The 18,437-nt window shown below is 44.0% G+C and overlaps 1 protein-coding gene and 1 long non-coding RNA gene across 6 annotated transcripts in view; one reads left to right on the top strand and one right to left on the bottom strand.

Moving 5' to 3' along the window:
- Nucleotides 1–12,006, top strand: part of LOC126548619 (uncharacterized) — a 36,808-nt gene extending 24,802 nt beyond the window's left edge. Inside the window, exon 3 of the long non-coding RNA XR_007602991.2 lies at nt 9,563–12,006. This is a non-coding gene — a long non-coding RNA (uncharacterized lncRNA). The remainder of the gene's footprint in view (nt 1–9,562) is intronic.
- Nucleotides 1–18,437, bottom strand: part of LOC126548565 (nonsense-mediated mRNA decay factor SMG7-like) — a 125,274-nt gene that overhangs the window by 3,018 nt on the left and 103,819 nt on the right. For all 5 annotated transcript variants that reach the window (XM_050196793.2, XM_050196796.2, XM_050196794.2 and 2 more), the window contains one exon: nt 1,069–1,124. In XM_050196793.2, coding sequence (XP_050052750.1) covers nt 1,069–1,124 — 56 coding nt within the window. The remainder of the gene's footprint in view (nt 1–1,068; nt 1,125–18,437) is intronic.

Raw genomic sequence — 18,437 nt, 5'->3', positions numbered from 1 at the left:
AAAAGACGTCTTGTCCCCCTTATGTAATGCCCCTTTAGGGCCTGTAAGGGTATAATAAATGACGATGATGAACAAAAAGGCAGCATCTTCCAACAGTTTCTCTGTTTTAAACCCAACCTGTCTGCAAATTTCATGGTTCACCACGAGAAATTTATGCATTCAAGAAAGCTTTAAGAAAGAAACATGCCATATCTCCATAAATAACTATTTATTACTATTACTATCTGCAGCACAATGCTGTTACTTGGCTGTAGATGTGCAAAAATGTGAGGAAAACAGGGCTTGTGCTTTGATTTATATGGGATTTAATGTTCCAAAGCAACACTGGAGCTATGAGAGATACGAGAGCCAAGGGCTCTGGATTAATTCTGCATTCGGCAAGAGAATACCGTTGCTGTGGTCTGCAAATGAGCCCACGACATTGTGCTTAGCAGCACAACACCGCTTCCACTGAGCCACTGTGGCAGGTAGGGCTTGTACATTGTAACATGGATGTAAACTATCAAGTGAAGGTCTCTGCAAAACACCACTGCCTTCCAAAATTGCATCTTTATTTCCTATCCAATCCAGAAACCAGTTTTCCATAATGACAGCCACTATTTAGCATAAGTCAATGAGTGGAAACCCTCAAAGAACAAGTATGGGGACTTGACTTCTCAGCACACTCTCAGTGGTGCCACCCCACTAGTGGACCTGATTTGATGTTATTGTGCATCATAAACGGAAACTTGTAATGAGAAACACAAGGAACACATAAGATTTTGTTCTTTACACTTCACACGTTTTCAAAACCTTTGATAAATAGTAGGAAATATTACTCCTGAAAAAAATTTTGACTGTGCAATGCAGGCAAATATTTTACACAACAGTTAACTGGCATAATAAAAAAAATTGTGTTCTCAAAAGGTGCTGCCGGGAACCTGTAGGAATGCCAGCAGTTTATGATGACATTCACTATTCATGCAATCTAAAAAGCCAAATTTGCAGAAAACCAATTGTCCTAACAGCGTCAACCATCCACATGCTCTTTAAACACAAACGCCAACAATACACACCACCAACCCTCACCTGAATCCTGGAATGCATCACCATAGGGTCAATTGCTCCAGCTGGCGATCTGCCACCTGCAACAAATAGACAAAATGGATAACTTGAGGTATAGCACAAAAGGCCACACAGGACGACAGAGATGAAGACAGCACTCTACCTCAAGTTGTGCAGCATCAACTAGCCCACCAGTCTGTTCTTTTGAGACGAAATGGACACAGCAGTAATTAAAAAAAACAAAACAACAACAAAAAAACCCATGCAAACAGCTCAATAAAGAACCCAGAATTTGGCAGAAATGTGAACCGTGGGACATATCAAAAGAAAAAAATATCCACAATGACAAACAAAAAATTGAGCGGTTCAGCTTTTCAGCTCCATTTCACCAGAGTTTATGATTTTTTTTTTTTTTTTGCAATGAGCATATACCAAGTGATAAGTTTTTAAAGTGGAAACAGACTTCTTAAAAACCTTCTGTGGCAGATGGCAATGTTCTGCTACATTATCTGGACTACTTGAAGAGATGGAAAACTTTTGCACAATATCACAGCTAGCTGATCAACAAAGCTCACTAATTACCTTTGTATTTATTCTACTTTAATTATGTCATAGAGAAAATATTTATACAGGGCAGATGCCCCAATTACACAATTGAAGCCAAGGAGTAATGAAATCACATCCATTTAGCAGAAATCTTGTGCTTAGCGCCAGTTAAGAGGAACATGTCCTCAAATACTGTGGTTAAATGCACTGACATCCCAGTTAACACTGACACTGAGTTACATCACAGTTTATAACCTGATAGATAATGTGTTTCACACTTAAAGGGACACTAAAGTGAAAAATGATTTCTTCTGCATCAGTAAATTACCGTTCACCAAAAGCACCACTCTTACAATGATAAGACGTTTGGTAAGCCAGAAAAAGCACAAGAACGAAATACGGTTGGCGACGCCTACTTAAGTTCCCGCACCTGGGGGCTGTGACGTCTTGGATTTTGATGGCATCTTCTAGGGCCTACTAATTACATATAGCGGTACAGATTGACTACATTGGGTTCTAAAGGAACGAAATATTAAACATGGCAAGTTTCGGGAACCTTTATTCAGCCAACGCGGCCCAAACGCGAAAACATACTTTGGAATCCCTGACGACACACTGACGTACCGGCGCTGGGGTTTCAGCGCGAAATTTAAATACTGATACTTGGACCTTCATTTTCTCATCTAATAATCAAACTATTTTTTTGAAATGACTGCCTGCAGGGTTCTCAAGCAATGCTTCATTAGTCTAAACTGATTTATTGTTTCGCTCTAGTGTCCCTTTAAGCCACATTATTTTGTACGTAATGCATGCCATGTTCTAAGTTATGCCGAGTTTGCTAGGCTGCATTTTTTTTCATGCATGGTCCTTTTAGGAAATAGATTGCCCAGCCAAGTGAATCCAGTGGTCTGTGAAAAGAAACACTCAGCCCTGATTTCTGGCATAACACAGTACTTGGGTCATGTGACGGCCAAATCAACGTCGATTGTTGTTCTTCATTACGGTACTTTGTTTGCCATTCTTTCTGAGGATGCAAAAATTCCTGACAGCACAATTAATAGGCTTGCTTCTGGGCATTCTACATCCCAAGTGCAGTACCAACCACAATCTTTATTGATTTCTCTTGCCTAACACAGGGAAACTTGACAATGAAATACCATGCTACAGAAAAGGCACAGTAACATGAATACAAATTAGGTGCGTTCAAGACCAAATTCAGTGAGTGGCAAGTTGCACCAAAACAGCAGGTGAGTAAACCTAGGAGACATTTAGTACACATAGTAAACCTTGGAGACATTTTATACCTCAGTTTTTGCGACATGTTCCTGGCAGCCGTGCTATGCAATCTGCCACAGTAACAGAAATCTGCAGGGGCCTGACATTATGGCAATACAAAAACACTTTCATTGTCATGATCGAAGGGAACAGAGTAAAGAGAGCCTATAAATAGGATTGTCGAGGTTTTGGTCAAATTCACAAAAATGCAGAGGTCTCTATGGGCTATGTGCCACTTTAGCCTGTCTGTTGTGTGAACAGCCAGTTTCTGTATTAATGAAGCACATACACAGTGGAAAAATTTGGGAACAACAACCCTTCCATAATTTTAGTTGTCCATATTTAACGTGGATCATGATAATGAAACAGACTGCTAAGCATCGCTGAAATCCTCCAACTGCATTATGATTATAATTTAGGATGACAGAGAGCTCTTCATCATCCAAGCCACTAGACTGTCCTTATGCATTGTTACTTCTGTCCTCCTGTTAGAAGTTTGTGCTTTACACACACTATAACACTAGATCACAAGTTGCCAAGTTGGCGACAAGTTACCAGAAGGAGCCTGTGGTTGGTCTGTGAACTGCTAGATCTCCTACACTCAAGGATACCCTTTCTTTTAGGAGTACTTTTAAACAGAAATATACACTCATAATAACATGTGTGCACTTAAGACGTCCTTTCAGCACTAAATATATACAGCGAACATATGTTCCACAACTACAGATTGCCACCACAATTCCTAGGACAGACATTCAGAATATGGTGTCCAGACTTGTCAAACAACACAAACCCCTTATGTAAGAAACTGGGGGTCTTTAACGAAAATAAACTGAACAACATAACTTGTTAGCTAATAGGGAGAAAGTGTCATTGACTGCCTCACTGCCTTGGAAGTACTGCGACTAATGGCAGTGCTCAGTAATGAGTCATTTTGGGGGGCATTTTGTGGCCCTTAAGGGAAGACGCGGCTTTCACACTGCGAGAAACAGGTCAAAAATAAATTTTTTGAAAATCATATTTTGAGTTTCTATAACTCTTTCTCTATCCAATTCCGAAGTATCATCGCTGTAAACCATGTAGAAGTGCTCTAAAAAAATTTGTTTTATCAGCCAAGGGTGCGAAAAAGTTCGCGGAAATCAAGAAAGAAGAGCTTTTTTCACGCGACAATATCTCCGGATGGATGGATCGATGGATGTTTGAGCGTCCCCTTTGGAACGGGGCGGTGGGTTGTGCCATCAAGCTCTTGCTATTATACTGCCTAATGTCCTACCCAGGTTAAAAAAGAAAAAGAAAAGAATAACAAAACCCATGATGAATTCCCATAACAAAATTTTCTGAGCCCCCCCCCCCCCCCTCCCCCCCATTGTGAACTTTGTTTTTTTGTCGTTTCCCTACTTTTCTTTCGGTGCAACCGAGCGCCGCCATCGTGGTCTCGTTGGAAAGCGCATTACTCAGTCTTTAAATTTGCCACTTCAGCTATCTCCTCCATACAGAAACAAGCAAACAAAGAGCAAATGATTGAAGGTCGTGCCGGAGTCTGCGATTGGCCGTGCCCTCCAGGTGACTCCAGCATGGTTCGCCATTGGCCCGGTACTCGCTCGCGTCATCTGCTCGGCTCTTTGCACCTCGCGAGTCTGGATGTCTCCACTCACTGTAATCTTGACGCATCAAAACGGGCGCTATGCGGACATCGCAGTAGCGTGGCCGATCCCTACGTTTGTGGACATCTCAGACCCACGGTATGTAATCCAAGCATCAACGACGCAGACTTCATGACCAAGATTGGCGCGCGGAATCCTCGGGCATGCGGCTAAGCCTTTCCGCACTCGTTTCGGAATTCGTGACCAAGCACATCATGCATAGGAGTCTCTGACTCCGCGATCAAGCTCATCGCGTGCGGACTTCTCGGACCCTCGCCTAAGCATTTTGTGCATCGGCGCCTTCAATTGCGCAACCAAGTACACCCGAGCATCGACTCCTCGAGCCCGCAACTAGGCATTTCGCGCGTCGGCACCTCGAACTGCACGACTAAGCACATCGAGTGACGACTCCTTGTAGCTGCAGCTAGGCATTTCGCACATCGGCACCTCAGACCCGCAACCAAGCATATTGCGTGTTCACTCTATTATCAGACTGTCACGATAGCTCACAACAATATCTATCGTACCACCCCTTTATAAAGAGAACCTCATCATGAGCTCTGTTCGCTAGGCCCCTTGGGCTGGCACAGACACCTGGCTGCAGAAGTGATCGAAGCATCACATAAAAGTACAATTCTGGAAAGTACCTAGCAGCTGCATATCTATCACTGGCTCTGATCCTAAGTTCCACAGCCAAGTGAAGATGACTTGGAAGGCTGCTGACACTCAGAGCCTTTATTCAGTAACATTGTCAATTCTACCAAAAGAAAAAAAAAATGACTCGCTGATTATACTGGAGACTTCTATCAATCGGGCAGCCTGCAGGTACAACACTGCAACTATATTAATGTCGACAGAGTTCTGCACCTCACTTGGTTTGAAACCCAGACACCATGCTCTTTGTAGAGCAGCAGAAAAGAATTCCATTTAAAAAAGGGGGGGGGGGGAGGGACAAAGGCACACCAGACCACAGACCACATGTACAAAAAGCCCCACATCACAGAACACCCCAAAGACTACAAATTTGGTGCCTCTGAGAGAACTGAAAAGAAGGTGAAACGTTGAGAGCCGTTTTCTCAAAACTGTTTTTTTGCCTTTCTGCTCAGTTTCTGGAGCTGATTTGTTTGTTACCGTTTAGTAATTCTGACTCCATTTTTTGTCACATTCCTTGGGCTACAGTGCAGGTCATGACATTCTCCCTTTCTTATATTGAGTCTTTGCAAGTTTACGATATGGCTATTCGTCTACCCCGAAAGTGTGCTTGATGCGAAGGTAGCATAAGAAATGACACTAGAAAATTTGTTGCGAAAAAAAAAAAAAAAAAAAGAACAGCAAAACTGTCATGACCTTGAGCACACATTGAGCTATGCAGTCAACACTCAACGAGCCTTCTATTGCGCTTCTTAAGCTCCCCAGGCCATCCAAAACGTTTGAGGGAGAAAAACTCTGCTCCATAAAATTCAATAGAATATTCACAAGGCATCACTCTGAAACTTTTACGGAAGCATCAGGGAGGCAATCTAAACATTTGTGCCAATTTTTATCAAAATCCATGAAGAAATAAGGAAGTTGATTTCAAAGCCACGTCCCCCCTTAAAGGTGCAATTTGGAGCATCAAACGAAGGCTTCAATGACCAGCACCATTCCTAGTGCTACCCCTAGTCATTTAACATGACTAGGGTCAAGAGTTTGTTTTCTTTCTTCAGAAATTCAGCGTACCCTTCCCATTCATTACCAAAAAACTTAATTCTTGTGTTTCTTTCATCAGTATTTTATTCACATAAAAGATTTACTAGCATTTTCTGGCGACTACATAACAGTTCATGGGTTTTCTTGCTAATAGCTGGCCAGCACAATGCTGTGACTTGACAGCATATTGTTTCTATTAGCTGAGAATCAATGTACTTCTATATCATAAACAGGAAGTGTGACTGGGATAGTGCCACGTAAGGCATGTGAAACCATGGTGTCAACCATGAAAATAGGTTCATGTTAATTAAAGATGCCCCTGGGCAACATGAACCAAGCATGTCCAGTCATGCCCTGAGCATGTCCATTCATTCATTACATAGTTTGGCATTTGTTGTTGCTTTAGTTCTCACACCAAGAGTACTTTTTCATGGACTACTTGGTGCATTTTTGCTAACTTGAAATAGACTTTTTTCCACTGATTTTGTGCAGCATTCTAAGTTCACATGCCAAGATAACTGTACCTTTGCCAGAATTTCAGTTTTGCACTGGCCCTAGTAATGCATGACACAAGTTTTTGACAGCAGAAGACACAGTTATAACATGCACTGTGAGTGGCTGGATATGCACACAGTATACTCTCCACTATTGGTTGAGGTCGCACAAAACTTTCCTTCATAATTTACAAACGAGTGTAAAAGAAACCAGGTATATAAAGAAACAAATCTAACAGCTGTTGAAAGCAAGTTCAAGAACAAAGATTATGATATGAAAAAGGGCAAGTGACAGTTGGGGCACTCTCGGCCACTTCAATGTCAAGTACTTCACGCTAAAGCTCAGCACCTCAAACCCACACCAATCTCACAAATGAACAAACAATACAAATTTCAGAATATATTTATTCTTTAGCGTAGAATCTCTGCGATGCGACACGGATGATATGAATGTCGGATAATACGAATAAGTTCTCCAGCCAGAGTGCATTCGAAATTTAGGATGATACGAACCTCTTAAGCGCCATTGTGGATTATACGAATCCATGAGCCACAAGCGCCAGTAGTAACACTTAAACAAAATTGAATCGAGATTTTATGTGCCAAAACCATGATATAATTACGAGGCATGTCGTAATGGGGGACTACGAATTAATTTTGACCATTGGGTGTAATGTGCACCCGGTGCACGATACACAAGTGCTTTTGCACTCTGCCCCCATCGGAATGCGGCTGCCGTGGCCGGGATCGACCATACGACCTCGAGCTCAGCAGTGCAAGCCCATAGCTACAAAGTTACCGCGGTGGGTAGCATTAACATGGTGACTAGGCTAAGACGCGTTTAGAACTATTGTTCTGGCCTGCAGAGTCAGCCGATCTCCTCAATTGTGGTGGCGCTTGACATCACTACACTGTAACAGTGCTCATCGGTGCCGTCGTCGTAAGGCACGGCCAACTTATTCAGCCCCGCGATTCGGCGTGCCATTCCTCCATATTCGAGCTCTCCCACCCTTGCCTATGTACCCAGCGCTTGCGCATCACATTGAAGTGCGGAAGCATCCACGCTGATAAGTCAACGCTAACAGATGCGTGCAGTGTGCGCCATACTCTGGGTCAAGTTCTTAGGCGAAGAGCAGCAGAAGTTGGTGCAAGCAATGACGACTGGTGCAGTAGCGATCAATGCGGCAACACGCAACAGCCGAAATGCTGTATGCCATGGCCATCTCTGAGGCATGCAGTGGCATCGGGGACCCATTCGGAAAAGCACAACAGACCTATTTTTCAGCTTCTCAAAAAATTCTGAGCAGGTCGATCATACGGCAAAACTTTGGTTGCTGCATGGCGTCACGCTCGCTCATGTGGACGTGAGCCGCGCGCTCTCTATGTTGCAAATAGTGAGGCCGTGAACAAAGCAGCCACCTGCGCGCTCGCTTTCTCTGGTGAGGGGATACCTCTGTTTTTCTTTTTTTTTTTCCAAGAACCGCTTGGCAGCTAATACCGAATAGATTTCTGCCGGTTCGTCACGCCATTGTAACATTCAGTCGCTGGCTTGCCATCTAGGCAGCAAATCGCTTGGCCCAAAACAGCTTGGTTGAAATTGAGCAGTTACGACGAAAGCTGAAAGGTGACTCCACAACCAAGCTAAGCGGGAAATCAAGCTTTACTTATGGATGGCCAGTACTTCGCTGCGGTTTCGGAGATGATGTGCTCAAGCTTTGCGAGCTGGCAGAAAGCTTTCTTGCACAAGCACGTTAACTGTCACTATGCTTCGCTTTCGGTGCTGTGGTAACTATCAGGTCAACGAAATGAGGCACGCACGTGGACCAGATCGACCGGCAGTCAGCCACTAACCCTCTTTTTAAACTAATTTAGTCTGTATGGATGGAAAACCTACATGTATACGCAGTAACCCCAAGGATAAATTTTCGCTGCGCGACATACAGGGCCGGCGACAAATATTGGCGCACATCGGGCAAACCATGTATAGCTGAACTGCAGCGAAAGACTAACATTTTCATGGTAATGGCGTTGCGAAAGGTAATGAGAATTATTTCTTCTCCTCCCCAAATTCATATTTGCTTTCAAGGTGACCAATTGTTCTTCAGCAATTGTACGGGACCGTTTCAGCAGCAAATAAATTTCCAAGGATGGATTTCCACTGCTTATGTACGAATTTCGTTTGTGCGCACTGATGAGAATTACGTACGATGTGAATATTTAGCGTGACCTCGCGAGATTCGTATCACGTCGAGGTTCTACTCTGTCGCAAAGTACATTATTGTCGCTGTTACTGCTCAAGTTTAGCGCCTGCCGTTACCACCTTCTGCTTCTTTCATACAGGAGCGTTCCTTCCTCACTGGTGTTTACTGCTGAAAATGACCACAGCTCCTGCGCTCTCTATCCAGAGTCCCGGCCCCAGACACGGCAGCAGCTGTCCCCCCCCCCCCCCAGTCCCTTCCACGTTACTGCTTTCAATTTGTTCTGTGACATGTAACGGTTGCTGAACCCTTCATTTCTGATGCTGACACGTGTTGCCTGGCTCTTGCTTATCATAATGTGTTCGTGCGCCGACCGCCCACCTTGACAATGGAGAGAAAAGACAGGCTAATTAAAGGAAGGGAGCAGCAGCGGTGACTGTTCTGTAGAGATGCTATTAGGCTGAATGGCCATGAGGTAAGTGTTTTCCCTGATGTTGCCCCATTCCCGCTGACACTCAATGTTTAGCGCTTCCCTTCACGCTACATCCAGACATAAGACAGATTCCTTGTCTACCGCCACTTGGTCGCTTTACAGCGGCCTAGTTTCACAAATTTTGTTGGCGACATTTACAGACTACACTAAGCCGCCAATATGGTCTGGACACCGATGCAGGTCACCAGCAGCCGCTCAAGACCACCAAGCCCCTCTAAGGAACACCTGGTGCCTAGCACCCATTTGCCCAAGCCATTTTATCTGGCACGGACAAGACATGCATCCAATGCTTATAGCATAGCCCTGCCACATCTTGCTTACAGGACCAGAAGGGGAAACATGCCTCCCGCAGCCTCAAAGAGCGAGAGATCGAAGTCTTTCTGACTGACGTGTTCGGTTGGGTGTCTCTTGACAACACATCGATCGTCATCGTGAGGGACTTTAACGTTGACATCAACAGACCTGATGGATGGTGGATCTCATCATTCATGGTGGAACCTTTCGGCTTAAAGTGTTGCAATGAAGTGGATGTGCTAACGAGACGTAACAAATCGTACATTAATCTCACATTTAGCAAGAATGTGTCTAAAATCGATGTGCAACCAACTGCAGTTTACCATACCGACCACAAGGCAATGATCAATATGGTGACCAAGTGAATGGAATTAAAATGTGTTGTGTAATTTCAACTAATTTAACATAAATACCAAAATAATTAAATAAATAGTGGAAGGGGTCTGAATTTTTTACACTTCCAGATAAAAGAAAGGCACACAATGCCTCAAGACTAATATTTCTAAGTTATTGCATAACTTACGGCAAACTTGACTTGTAGAGATTGTGCACAGGAGAAAAAGCACTGAAAATCTGCATGTATCTGTTTCAACGCACTCTTCCTACTTGCTAGCAAAACGGGAAGCCGTCCAGGGACTATGATTGTAAACAGCGAAAGGGCCTATGATGACGAGAGTACGCATGATGGCATGCGTACTCGAGACTTTTGCGAGATCTGGGGACTCTTGCTTGTAATGTGTGCTTGCTTCGGTATGACAGAGGACGGCGCGCTTTGCTCCCGTGTATGTGCCACCTATACTTCCGTTCAAATGAGACATAACGGCCGATACAGAGCCTGTAATGGCGAAGCGGCAGTTGTTTGTCGTCAGTGGTTGGCCTGTGTCACTGTGGAGCATGTAGCATAACGTTTGCCATTTCGCCGCGAGTATTTGGCGCTCTGCCAGTGCCACGGCCGTCGGTGACAGGAGGAGTATGTGCCACATGGTTGGTTGGTTGGTTGGTTAGTTTGGGTTTAATGGCACAAAGGCAACTAAGGCCATGCTGCGCCAGACACAAGACAAAATGAAATGCAACTTTAGAGTAGGTAAACCTGTATTACAATATAGTTTGTGTCAATCACCAGTTTTTTCTAAAAAGTCGAACAGGTTAGAAAATGGCATAGGGGGTCATCTGCTAGTAATAGGGCAGGGTGTAATGGAGCGTGCAAATTATATAGGCTGTGTAAAAACCTCCGTCTCAGTGTGTCGATGTGTAGACATGTTATTAGGATGTGTATGACTGTGAGAGGTTCAAGGCATTTTTTGCAGGTTGGCAGGTTTTCTTTTCGGAGGAGGAAGTTGTGCGTCAAATGTGTGTGTCCAATTCGAAGTCGACACAAGATCACCTCGTAGAACCGTTGCTGGTGACTGCATGATTTCCACTCGCCGATTACAGGTTTAATAAGATGTAGCTTGTTTTCTGTACAATGGCCTCATTCGTGTCACCACTTTGACATTAAGGCCTTCCTAATGGCACGGATACTATATTTATATGGAAGTGTTGTGTTTATTATGTCTTCATGCGCTGCCATTGATGCGCATCTATCCGCTGCTTCGTTACTCGGTACACCAACATGGCTTGGTACCCAGCAAAACCTAATTGACCTGCCGTATTTGTTTATTGTTATCATGTTTAAGATATCCCCTATCAGTGGTTCACATTCGGATTTCATGTGAAGAGCTATCAGCGTGCTTACTTAACGAATCAGTGCATATGATTGTGTTTTCGTGTTTTTCAGCGATTATCTTTTTAACCACAGTCCATAATGCATAGACTTCAGCTGTGTAGACAGAGGCATGCTGTGGCAAACGAATACTATTTCCCAATGTTCTGTTACGGCCCCTACACCCACGCGTTCTTTTGTTTTAGAGCCATCAGTGTAAAACGAATCAGTGCATATGATTGTGTTTTCGTGTTTTTCAGTTATTATCTTTTTAACCACAGTCCATAATGCATAGACTTCAGCTGTGTAGACAGAGGCATGCTGTGGCAAACGAATACTATTTCCCAATGTTCTGTTACGGCCCCTACACCCAAGCGTTCTTTTGTTTTAGAGCCATCAGTGTAAAATTCCGTGTAATTTTGATATTTGTCCTGTAGAAAGCAGAATTCTTGTATAATGTGTTCGTGTGGGGTGTCTTTTTTTCTTTAAATGTGTCAATGTCCAATCACATAACGGTGCGAAATCGTGCCACGGGGCTACATGGGCACGCTCTGCGTATGCGCTGCCCAGCCATGAACAAGAACTTAAGCATAATGTGCAAATGACTAGGTTACAATAAAACAAATTCGCAGTAACAAAGTGTCATTAATGCAACGGTCTGCGGCCGCTAAGGCGGAATCTACCTAAGCCCCTTTGCCCCCCCCCCTCCCCGCACTTCGCTCCCCTTGGCAGGAACTCTCCGTGTAAGGCCTGGCAGCGAAGCATAGGTAACGAACAACTACTGCAAGTAAGCGAGAGAAATGATGTAATAATGCATAATAGATGTCACACTTTCACCCAAAAGCAAAACATCGACAGCGTTGGCAAATTAGTGGACAACTATACGAAGTAAGGATAGTAGTTTTATTGGTCGCATAAACATGCAAACATAAGCATACTAATTAATTTAACAAGCATGGTGTCAGGCGTGCACAAGCAAACATAAACACATCTCACTCGTTAACCGCGGAAACTCGCTGTCAAAATACTGCAGTGAGGAAACGCGGCAGCAGCAGCGAGCGAATTAACCTTCGAGCTGTCACTCGCATCAACGTGAACTAAGCTGCGAAAACGCAGCGTGGACTCTGTACTCGTCGCAGATAAGCAAAACATCGACAGCGTTGGCAAATTAGTGGACAACTATACGAAGTAAGGATAGTAGTTTTATTGGTCGCATAAACATGCAAACATAAGCATACTAATTAATTTAACAAGCATGGTGTCAGGCGTGCACAAGCAAACATAAACACATCTCACTCGTTAACCGCGGAAACTCGCTGTCAAAATACTGCAGTGAGGAAACGCGGCAGCAGCAGCGAGCGAATTAACCTTCGAGCTGTCACTCGCATCAACGTGAACTAAGCTGCGAAAACGCAGCATGGGCTCTGTACTCGTCGCAGATGGCTTTCAAGATACAGCGGCTGCCCAGAGAACGGCCCCCCTCCTCAAGAAGCCTAGCAGGCGATCGCCGGCTCACCCTCGCACGCTTTTACTCGCACGTACAGTATACGGCGCGTGGCGGCAATTTTACCGCCCTTGTATTTTATGCGGAACATCACGGCGACGGCGATGACGACGATAGAAATGCGCCTGTAGTGTTGATATAATTGCTATCACAATAATAATTAATAAATACCGTGGAACAGGCGATTCGAACTACGGACTTCCCAATCACATGTGCAGTGCTAACCGCTACGCCATGAAAGACGAGTGGAGAGAGAGAGAGAGGGCTTATTCCGGAGTGTTTATAAATGGTTGCGTAGTGCAGCTCGGCTACGGAAACCGGAGCAAGGTGCGCTCACGGAGGAGGGCGTGCTTTGCTGGAAAGGCAGATGCTGAGAAGCGAAAGTAGTACTCCGGTGGCTTTTGTTAATGGCGCAGCCGCGTGGGAGCCGTATCTTGAAAGCGATCTGTGATGTGGACAAAGTGCACCCAGTGCCGGTAGCTTCGTATGTGCTGTGCTTTCGATGTTTAGTTTGCGTAGAAGCGAGAGACAGCACGAACGTCAAATGGCTCGCTGCTGCTGCCGCGCTTGCTTAATTTGCTATCGCAATCGATGCTTCACCTTTCGGGCGAAACTGCGACTTTTTTGTTTGTTTCTTACTTTGAATGTTCGTCACTCACTCTTTGCAATAAAGTTTTCAGACATTGCGGCGAAAGTTTCGGAAGTGAGGCGTTTCACATATTACGCGGACTTCGGATAAAACGGCCGTTTTTTGTTGGATTATCAGGGTCCATTGTAACGAGAGTCAACTGTATATAAAAAAATTTTGCATATGAATTCAATACCAATACTTTGGTTCGAATATTGAATAACAATAATCAGAGTGAACTTGGCAAGTTATTACAGTAAAATCTGGTTCATTCTTGTTAAATTTTAAGTCACACTGAGGTTATATTACTCGTTGATTACAGTAAAATCTGGTTCATTCTCATTAAGTTTTAAGTCACACCGAGGTTATATTACTCGTTCACCTAGATTCCAAGGTGGAACATCTGGGTGCATTTAGACACACTGAACGTGAGGTGGCGAAGGGCCAGCCACAAATAGATTATTCCGTCTTCTCAAGCCAGTGGCCAAAATGCCACCCACTCGCAGCAAATTTAAGTGGGGTCCCTGACAGCGACCATCTCTGACAGGGTCTAAAATCAGAGGACTTGTCTGAAGCGAAGATCTTCAAAATCTCACTCTATAAATAGGAGTCCTTCAGCTGAAATTGCACAGCCAGAGAGAGAGCCTGCCACTAGAAAAATGACAGCTTAAACACTTTCAAAGAAAGTTGAGAGCAAAGGGAAAGCAACCAATTAACAGACTCGAAAGCCAAGTCAAGCTTGATGAAGCCCTTGCAAGTATGACCTATGTTGATAGTACACTCAAACAAAATTACACCCTTTGGGTTGTATCTTGCCACACAACAATAAACGTCATCTGTCTTGTCCGCATTTCCTTTTTTTAACGCTGCGAGCCCGGCACTTCCCAGTAATGAACGGCATGCGCGTTATCAGCATGACATAGCATTCCCAACAGGAAAGCAGCGGGCGCAATGTTTTCAAGAAAGGAAACTCAAGCAAGGCAGATGACGATTATTGTTGTGTGGCAGATATACACCCCAAAGAGTGTACCTCTGTCTAAGTGTATACGCATTTGTCAGCTACTGGTGAGATCTAGCTCCTTGACCCTACCTTTGCGAAAAAATGTTGAAAGCTAAAAAGGTTTGATGCTACGGGATGCTTGTCAATTCCTCAGCTCAACATGCACTTTCGAGATGCCAGCCCAAATGTCCACAGAGAGACTAGGCAAGGCATCTAATTCAGCTTGCGAAGTTCTTGCTGAATTTTTGTGGGTCCAATAAATGAGAACATTACCGGGATTGCCATTTCTGCCATCTCTTCGGCTGCAAATGTGCCCGTTATGTGAATCGGACACCATAATGGCATCTTTCCGCCACGACATGACTGCGTTACATATTTTCAATATGTGAAAAAACTCAAACTAGTCCAGCATTCTGCCTGAGCAAATGCATGAGGCAGCACAAAATTGGACATAGTACAGTCACAACGATTGGACTGCTATCTGTGGTAAATATGTTCATGGGACTTTCAATGGACAAAGCACATTGTGACACCAAATGTGATTGCCTGCAAACCAGGGTGCAAACTCCCACGCCGGCTATGATAATTTTCGAAATGGTAATGAAGAACGCCAGCGAGAAGCTTCACCAGTACAAGGGTGACGTTCATCAAGTGCATGCCACTTGATGAACGTACAGTATTGCATTTCGTAGCAGAATGATTATAACCAGGGTATACAGTGGAAATGCTCATGGAGAACACACGCCACAATAAGGCTACAAATATCCCCCTCCAGGTGCTTAATTTGCAGGTTAGAGCGATGAACCGCAATTACCTTTCTTTGGCAGCTGTCATTTCTGTCTTAAATCTGTGCCTCCCAGAAAATGTTAAAAGAAAAGATGCGTGAATCCTCGAATGTACAAATCAAACATTAGTGTGATGAACAGTTAGATTTGCGAATCAATTTTTTTTTTCCATTCAGTTTTTCTAATATTCAGCGCCCCTGTGGTCAGTGCCGATTTTCGACGGTGCAATGCGCCGGCCGGTACAAATTACACTTAAGTGGATGCGAATGGCAGAAGCAGGAGCATCTATGGAGTGCGCACACATTCTTTCTTAGCACCTAAGCCTGTGGGGAGATCGTATCGGGCAGCCAATGCAAGATACTAACACACAGCCTGTATGAGATCCACATGTTTACATGATGAAGATTTTATCAAAACCGTGACACACAAGCCATATTTAACTCTGTACCAAAGTCTGTTTCATCAATTTGGTCCACAGCGTGCGCTATTAAGAGCCCTTCCATTGAAATACCTGCCCTGCCATTGGTGCCACAAACCTCATCCATACTTGCGGAGCAGGAGACTGTGGGCGATTTCCAAAGGTAAAACTTTGCAGGAAGAACTGAGCAGACCTTTTGTACATACTATCGAGTTTTAAACAGGGTGTGGTAAAATTACAAAGCTCGCAATTAATTACCATGAACCTTGGTAGAGATGGTGTGCACCGAGGCAGCCCGCAAAGAACCTTTTTCAGGTTTAGTAAAACTTTGCAGGAAGAACTGAGCAGACCTTTTGTACATACTATCGAGTTTTAAACAGGGTGTGGTAAAATTACAAAGCTCGCAATTAATTACCATGAACCTTGGTAGAGATGGTGTGCACCGAGGCAGCCCGCAAAGAACCTTTTTCAGGTTTATAACGGTCTTCATGTGAACATCTGTAAACTCGAGTGAGCTCTGTAAAGACTCCAGCACCAGCTAAAGACAGCCCTTGGAAATCACTGCCAGCATTTGAAGGGTCAATTCTCAGTTGATGCTGTCCTTAATGTATGCCTATTAAGAGTTTTCATATAGATGCACTAAATTTTTTGCTTTCTCGTGTGCGAAGTTTGCAAATAATTTTTTTTTTTTTTGCATGCAATGCATCTTCCAAGTCAAAAGATCATTGCAATGCACAGTTAAGAGAGAGAAAGGCTGGAGGCCAAGATCGACAAGAGCTTATTTTGCTATCCAAAAGGAGCCATTGCCATAGCTGCTTTATGGCGGGAGCATGCTCACAGCTGAATGGGAGCCCATTCAGCTGTGAGCATGGCTCCCGCCATTTTCCGCTTTGCCCAACGGCCACGTGTTATGAACAGTATGCGCATATTTGCACTCGTAGCTTTGAGCAGCCAGCGATTAGATGATAGGCAAACACCCATGGCGATTTGGGTCGATCTGCACGACGGAAACGCTTGCGGAACAAAAGAGTACAACAGCCTAGCAGCAGCATACATTCTCACAAACGATGGAGCAAGCAGACTTGACTTTCAGTTCCACCTTCCAATTAGGTGTGACGTGTGAGCAGTCTGGCAGTCGCCTTTCAGAGTTCAGAACTCTCAAAGGGAATCCCGAGGAGACGACTCAAAATATGAAAATGAACCCACTCCGTGGCGACTACGATCAAGGGGTGTTAAGTGCAAAATGGTGACATTAAGTCATGTATTAGGCCTTCGGTGCTTGGTATTAGGCCCATAACTTGTGATTTCATCCGCAGTGTGCGAAGCAGCAGTGTGCAATAGTAGATGACAAAGCTGACATGCCAGGCAGCTCTGGAAGATCTAGGCTCTGCCTACAACCCACGGCAGAGCTAAAGGTTAGTCAGTGCATGCCTCGATATGCTCAGACCACTGTCGAGTAAGCGAAACAGTGACGTCGGGTCATGTGAAGCACCTTCCACACTCAACATCTGCATTTTCGTCTGCACTGGTCTTACCGAACAGACGACTAGCAGAACCGTCTTGCTGTAAAAATGACGACTGTTTGGTTTTTTCTGGATGGATAAAGAACAAAACTTCCGAGACTTTGCAAGAAAGCCAGAAAGTATGTGGTCATTCAATGAATATAGGTACTGAAGTTCTCAACGGCAAAATTTTCCAAGCCAGATGAGGGAAGTAGACTCCTTAGCATGTGAAGCAGCTACACAAAATTTCCTTACATGTAGCACTGCAATAACTCTTTTTCTTGATGCAATTTGGGAACTACTGTTTTCAAAGCCAGATGAGGGGAGTAGACTCCTGAGCATGTGGGCCAGCTGCATAAGATTTCCTGACATGCAGCACTACAATAATTGTTTTCTTTTCAATACAATTTGGGAACTACTGTATGATATTCACACACCCCTAACTAAAATCATTCCTTGCATTTTTGAAGTCTAAAAGGAACATGTGTACTTGTACTGCAGAACCAAAAGAAATAAAAGGTTACATTTCATTTCAGCTTGCTGTTTCATGAACAAGACACCAAAACTAGCCTGCATGATCCAAGAACAGTGCAATGTGTCTGATTTTGCACAAGAGCAAAACAAAATATGACTCTGCTGTAGTGCTTTCAGGTTTAGCGTACAATAACTGCCATAGCACTGTGCAACACAAGATCCATTGAAGAAATGTCAGATAATTTTAAGAAAAGTCATTAGCCCTTCTCTAGTCATTAACCATACGTAACCTGTTGACACTGGCTACAGTTGACCCTAATTATAGGAAAATCCCACTTTCAGCAGTCCAGAAAACTCCACAGGCTCCTAGGACAAGGACACAAAAGCTTGCATCATAATATCTGAATCAGTTGTTCATATTTTGTGCCCGTAATGCGTGACAGCACACAAATGTATGCCGGACAGGGCAATGCACCAGAACTAGCGCCAGAACCCACCATTAGATGGCGTCACATAAATCATCGCTAGAGGCCAATGCAAGAGACTTTCACCTTTTGCTTGTTTACAAAGCTGTGTTGAAATCTAGTGTACTAGTACAACAAAGTAGTGATGCGCAAGGCCGTTCTGTATGCAGCTGTAAGAACTATCAGCAACGCATATGAATTGTTCTTGGTGCCACAGGCAGTAGTGAAGGAAGAAAAAGCTGCTAGCCGTAAAAAGACTTTTTTTTCCCAATACATACAAATCA

This window comes from Dermacentor andersoni, chromosome 1 (assembly GCF_023375885.2).
Source record: "Dermacentor andersoni chromosome 1, qqDerAnde1_hic_scaffold, whole genome shotgun sequence".
In the NCBI taxonomy this organism is placed as follows: Eukaryota; Metazoa; Arthropoda; class Arachnida; order Ixodida; family Ixodidae; genus Dermacentor; species Dermacentor andersoni.
The sequence above is the reverse complement of the archived record's forward strand: the minus strand, read 5'-3'. Positions and strand labels throughout refer to the sequence as shown.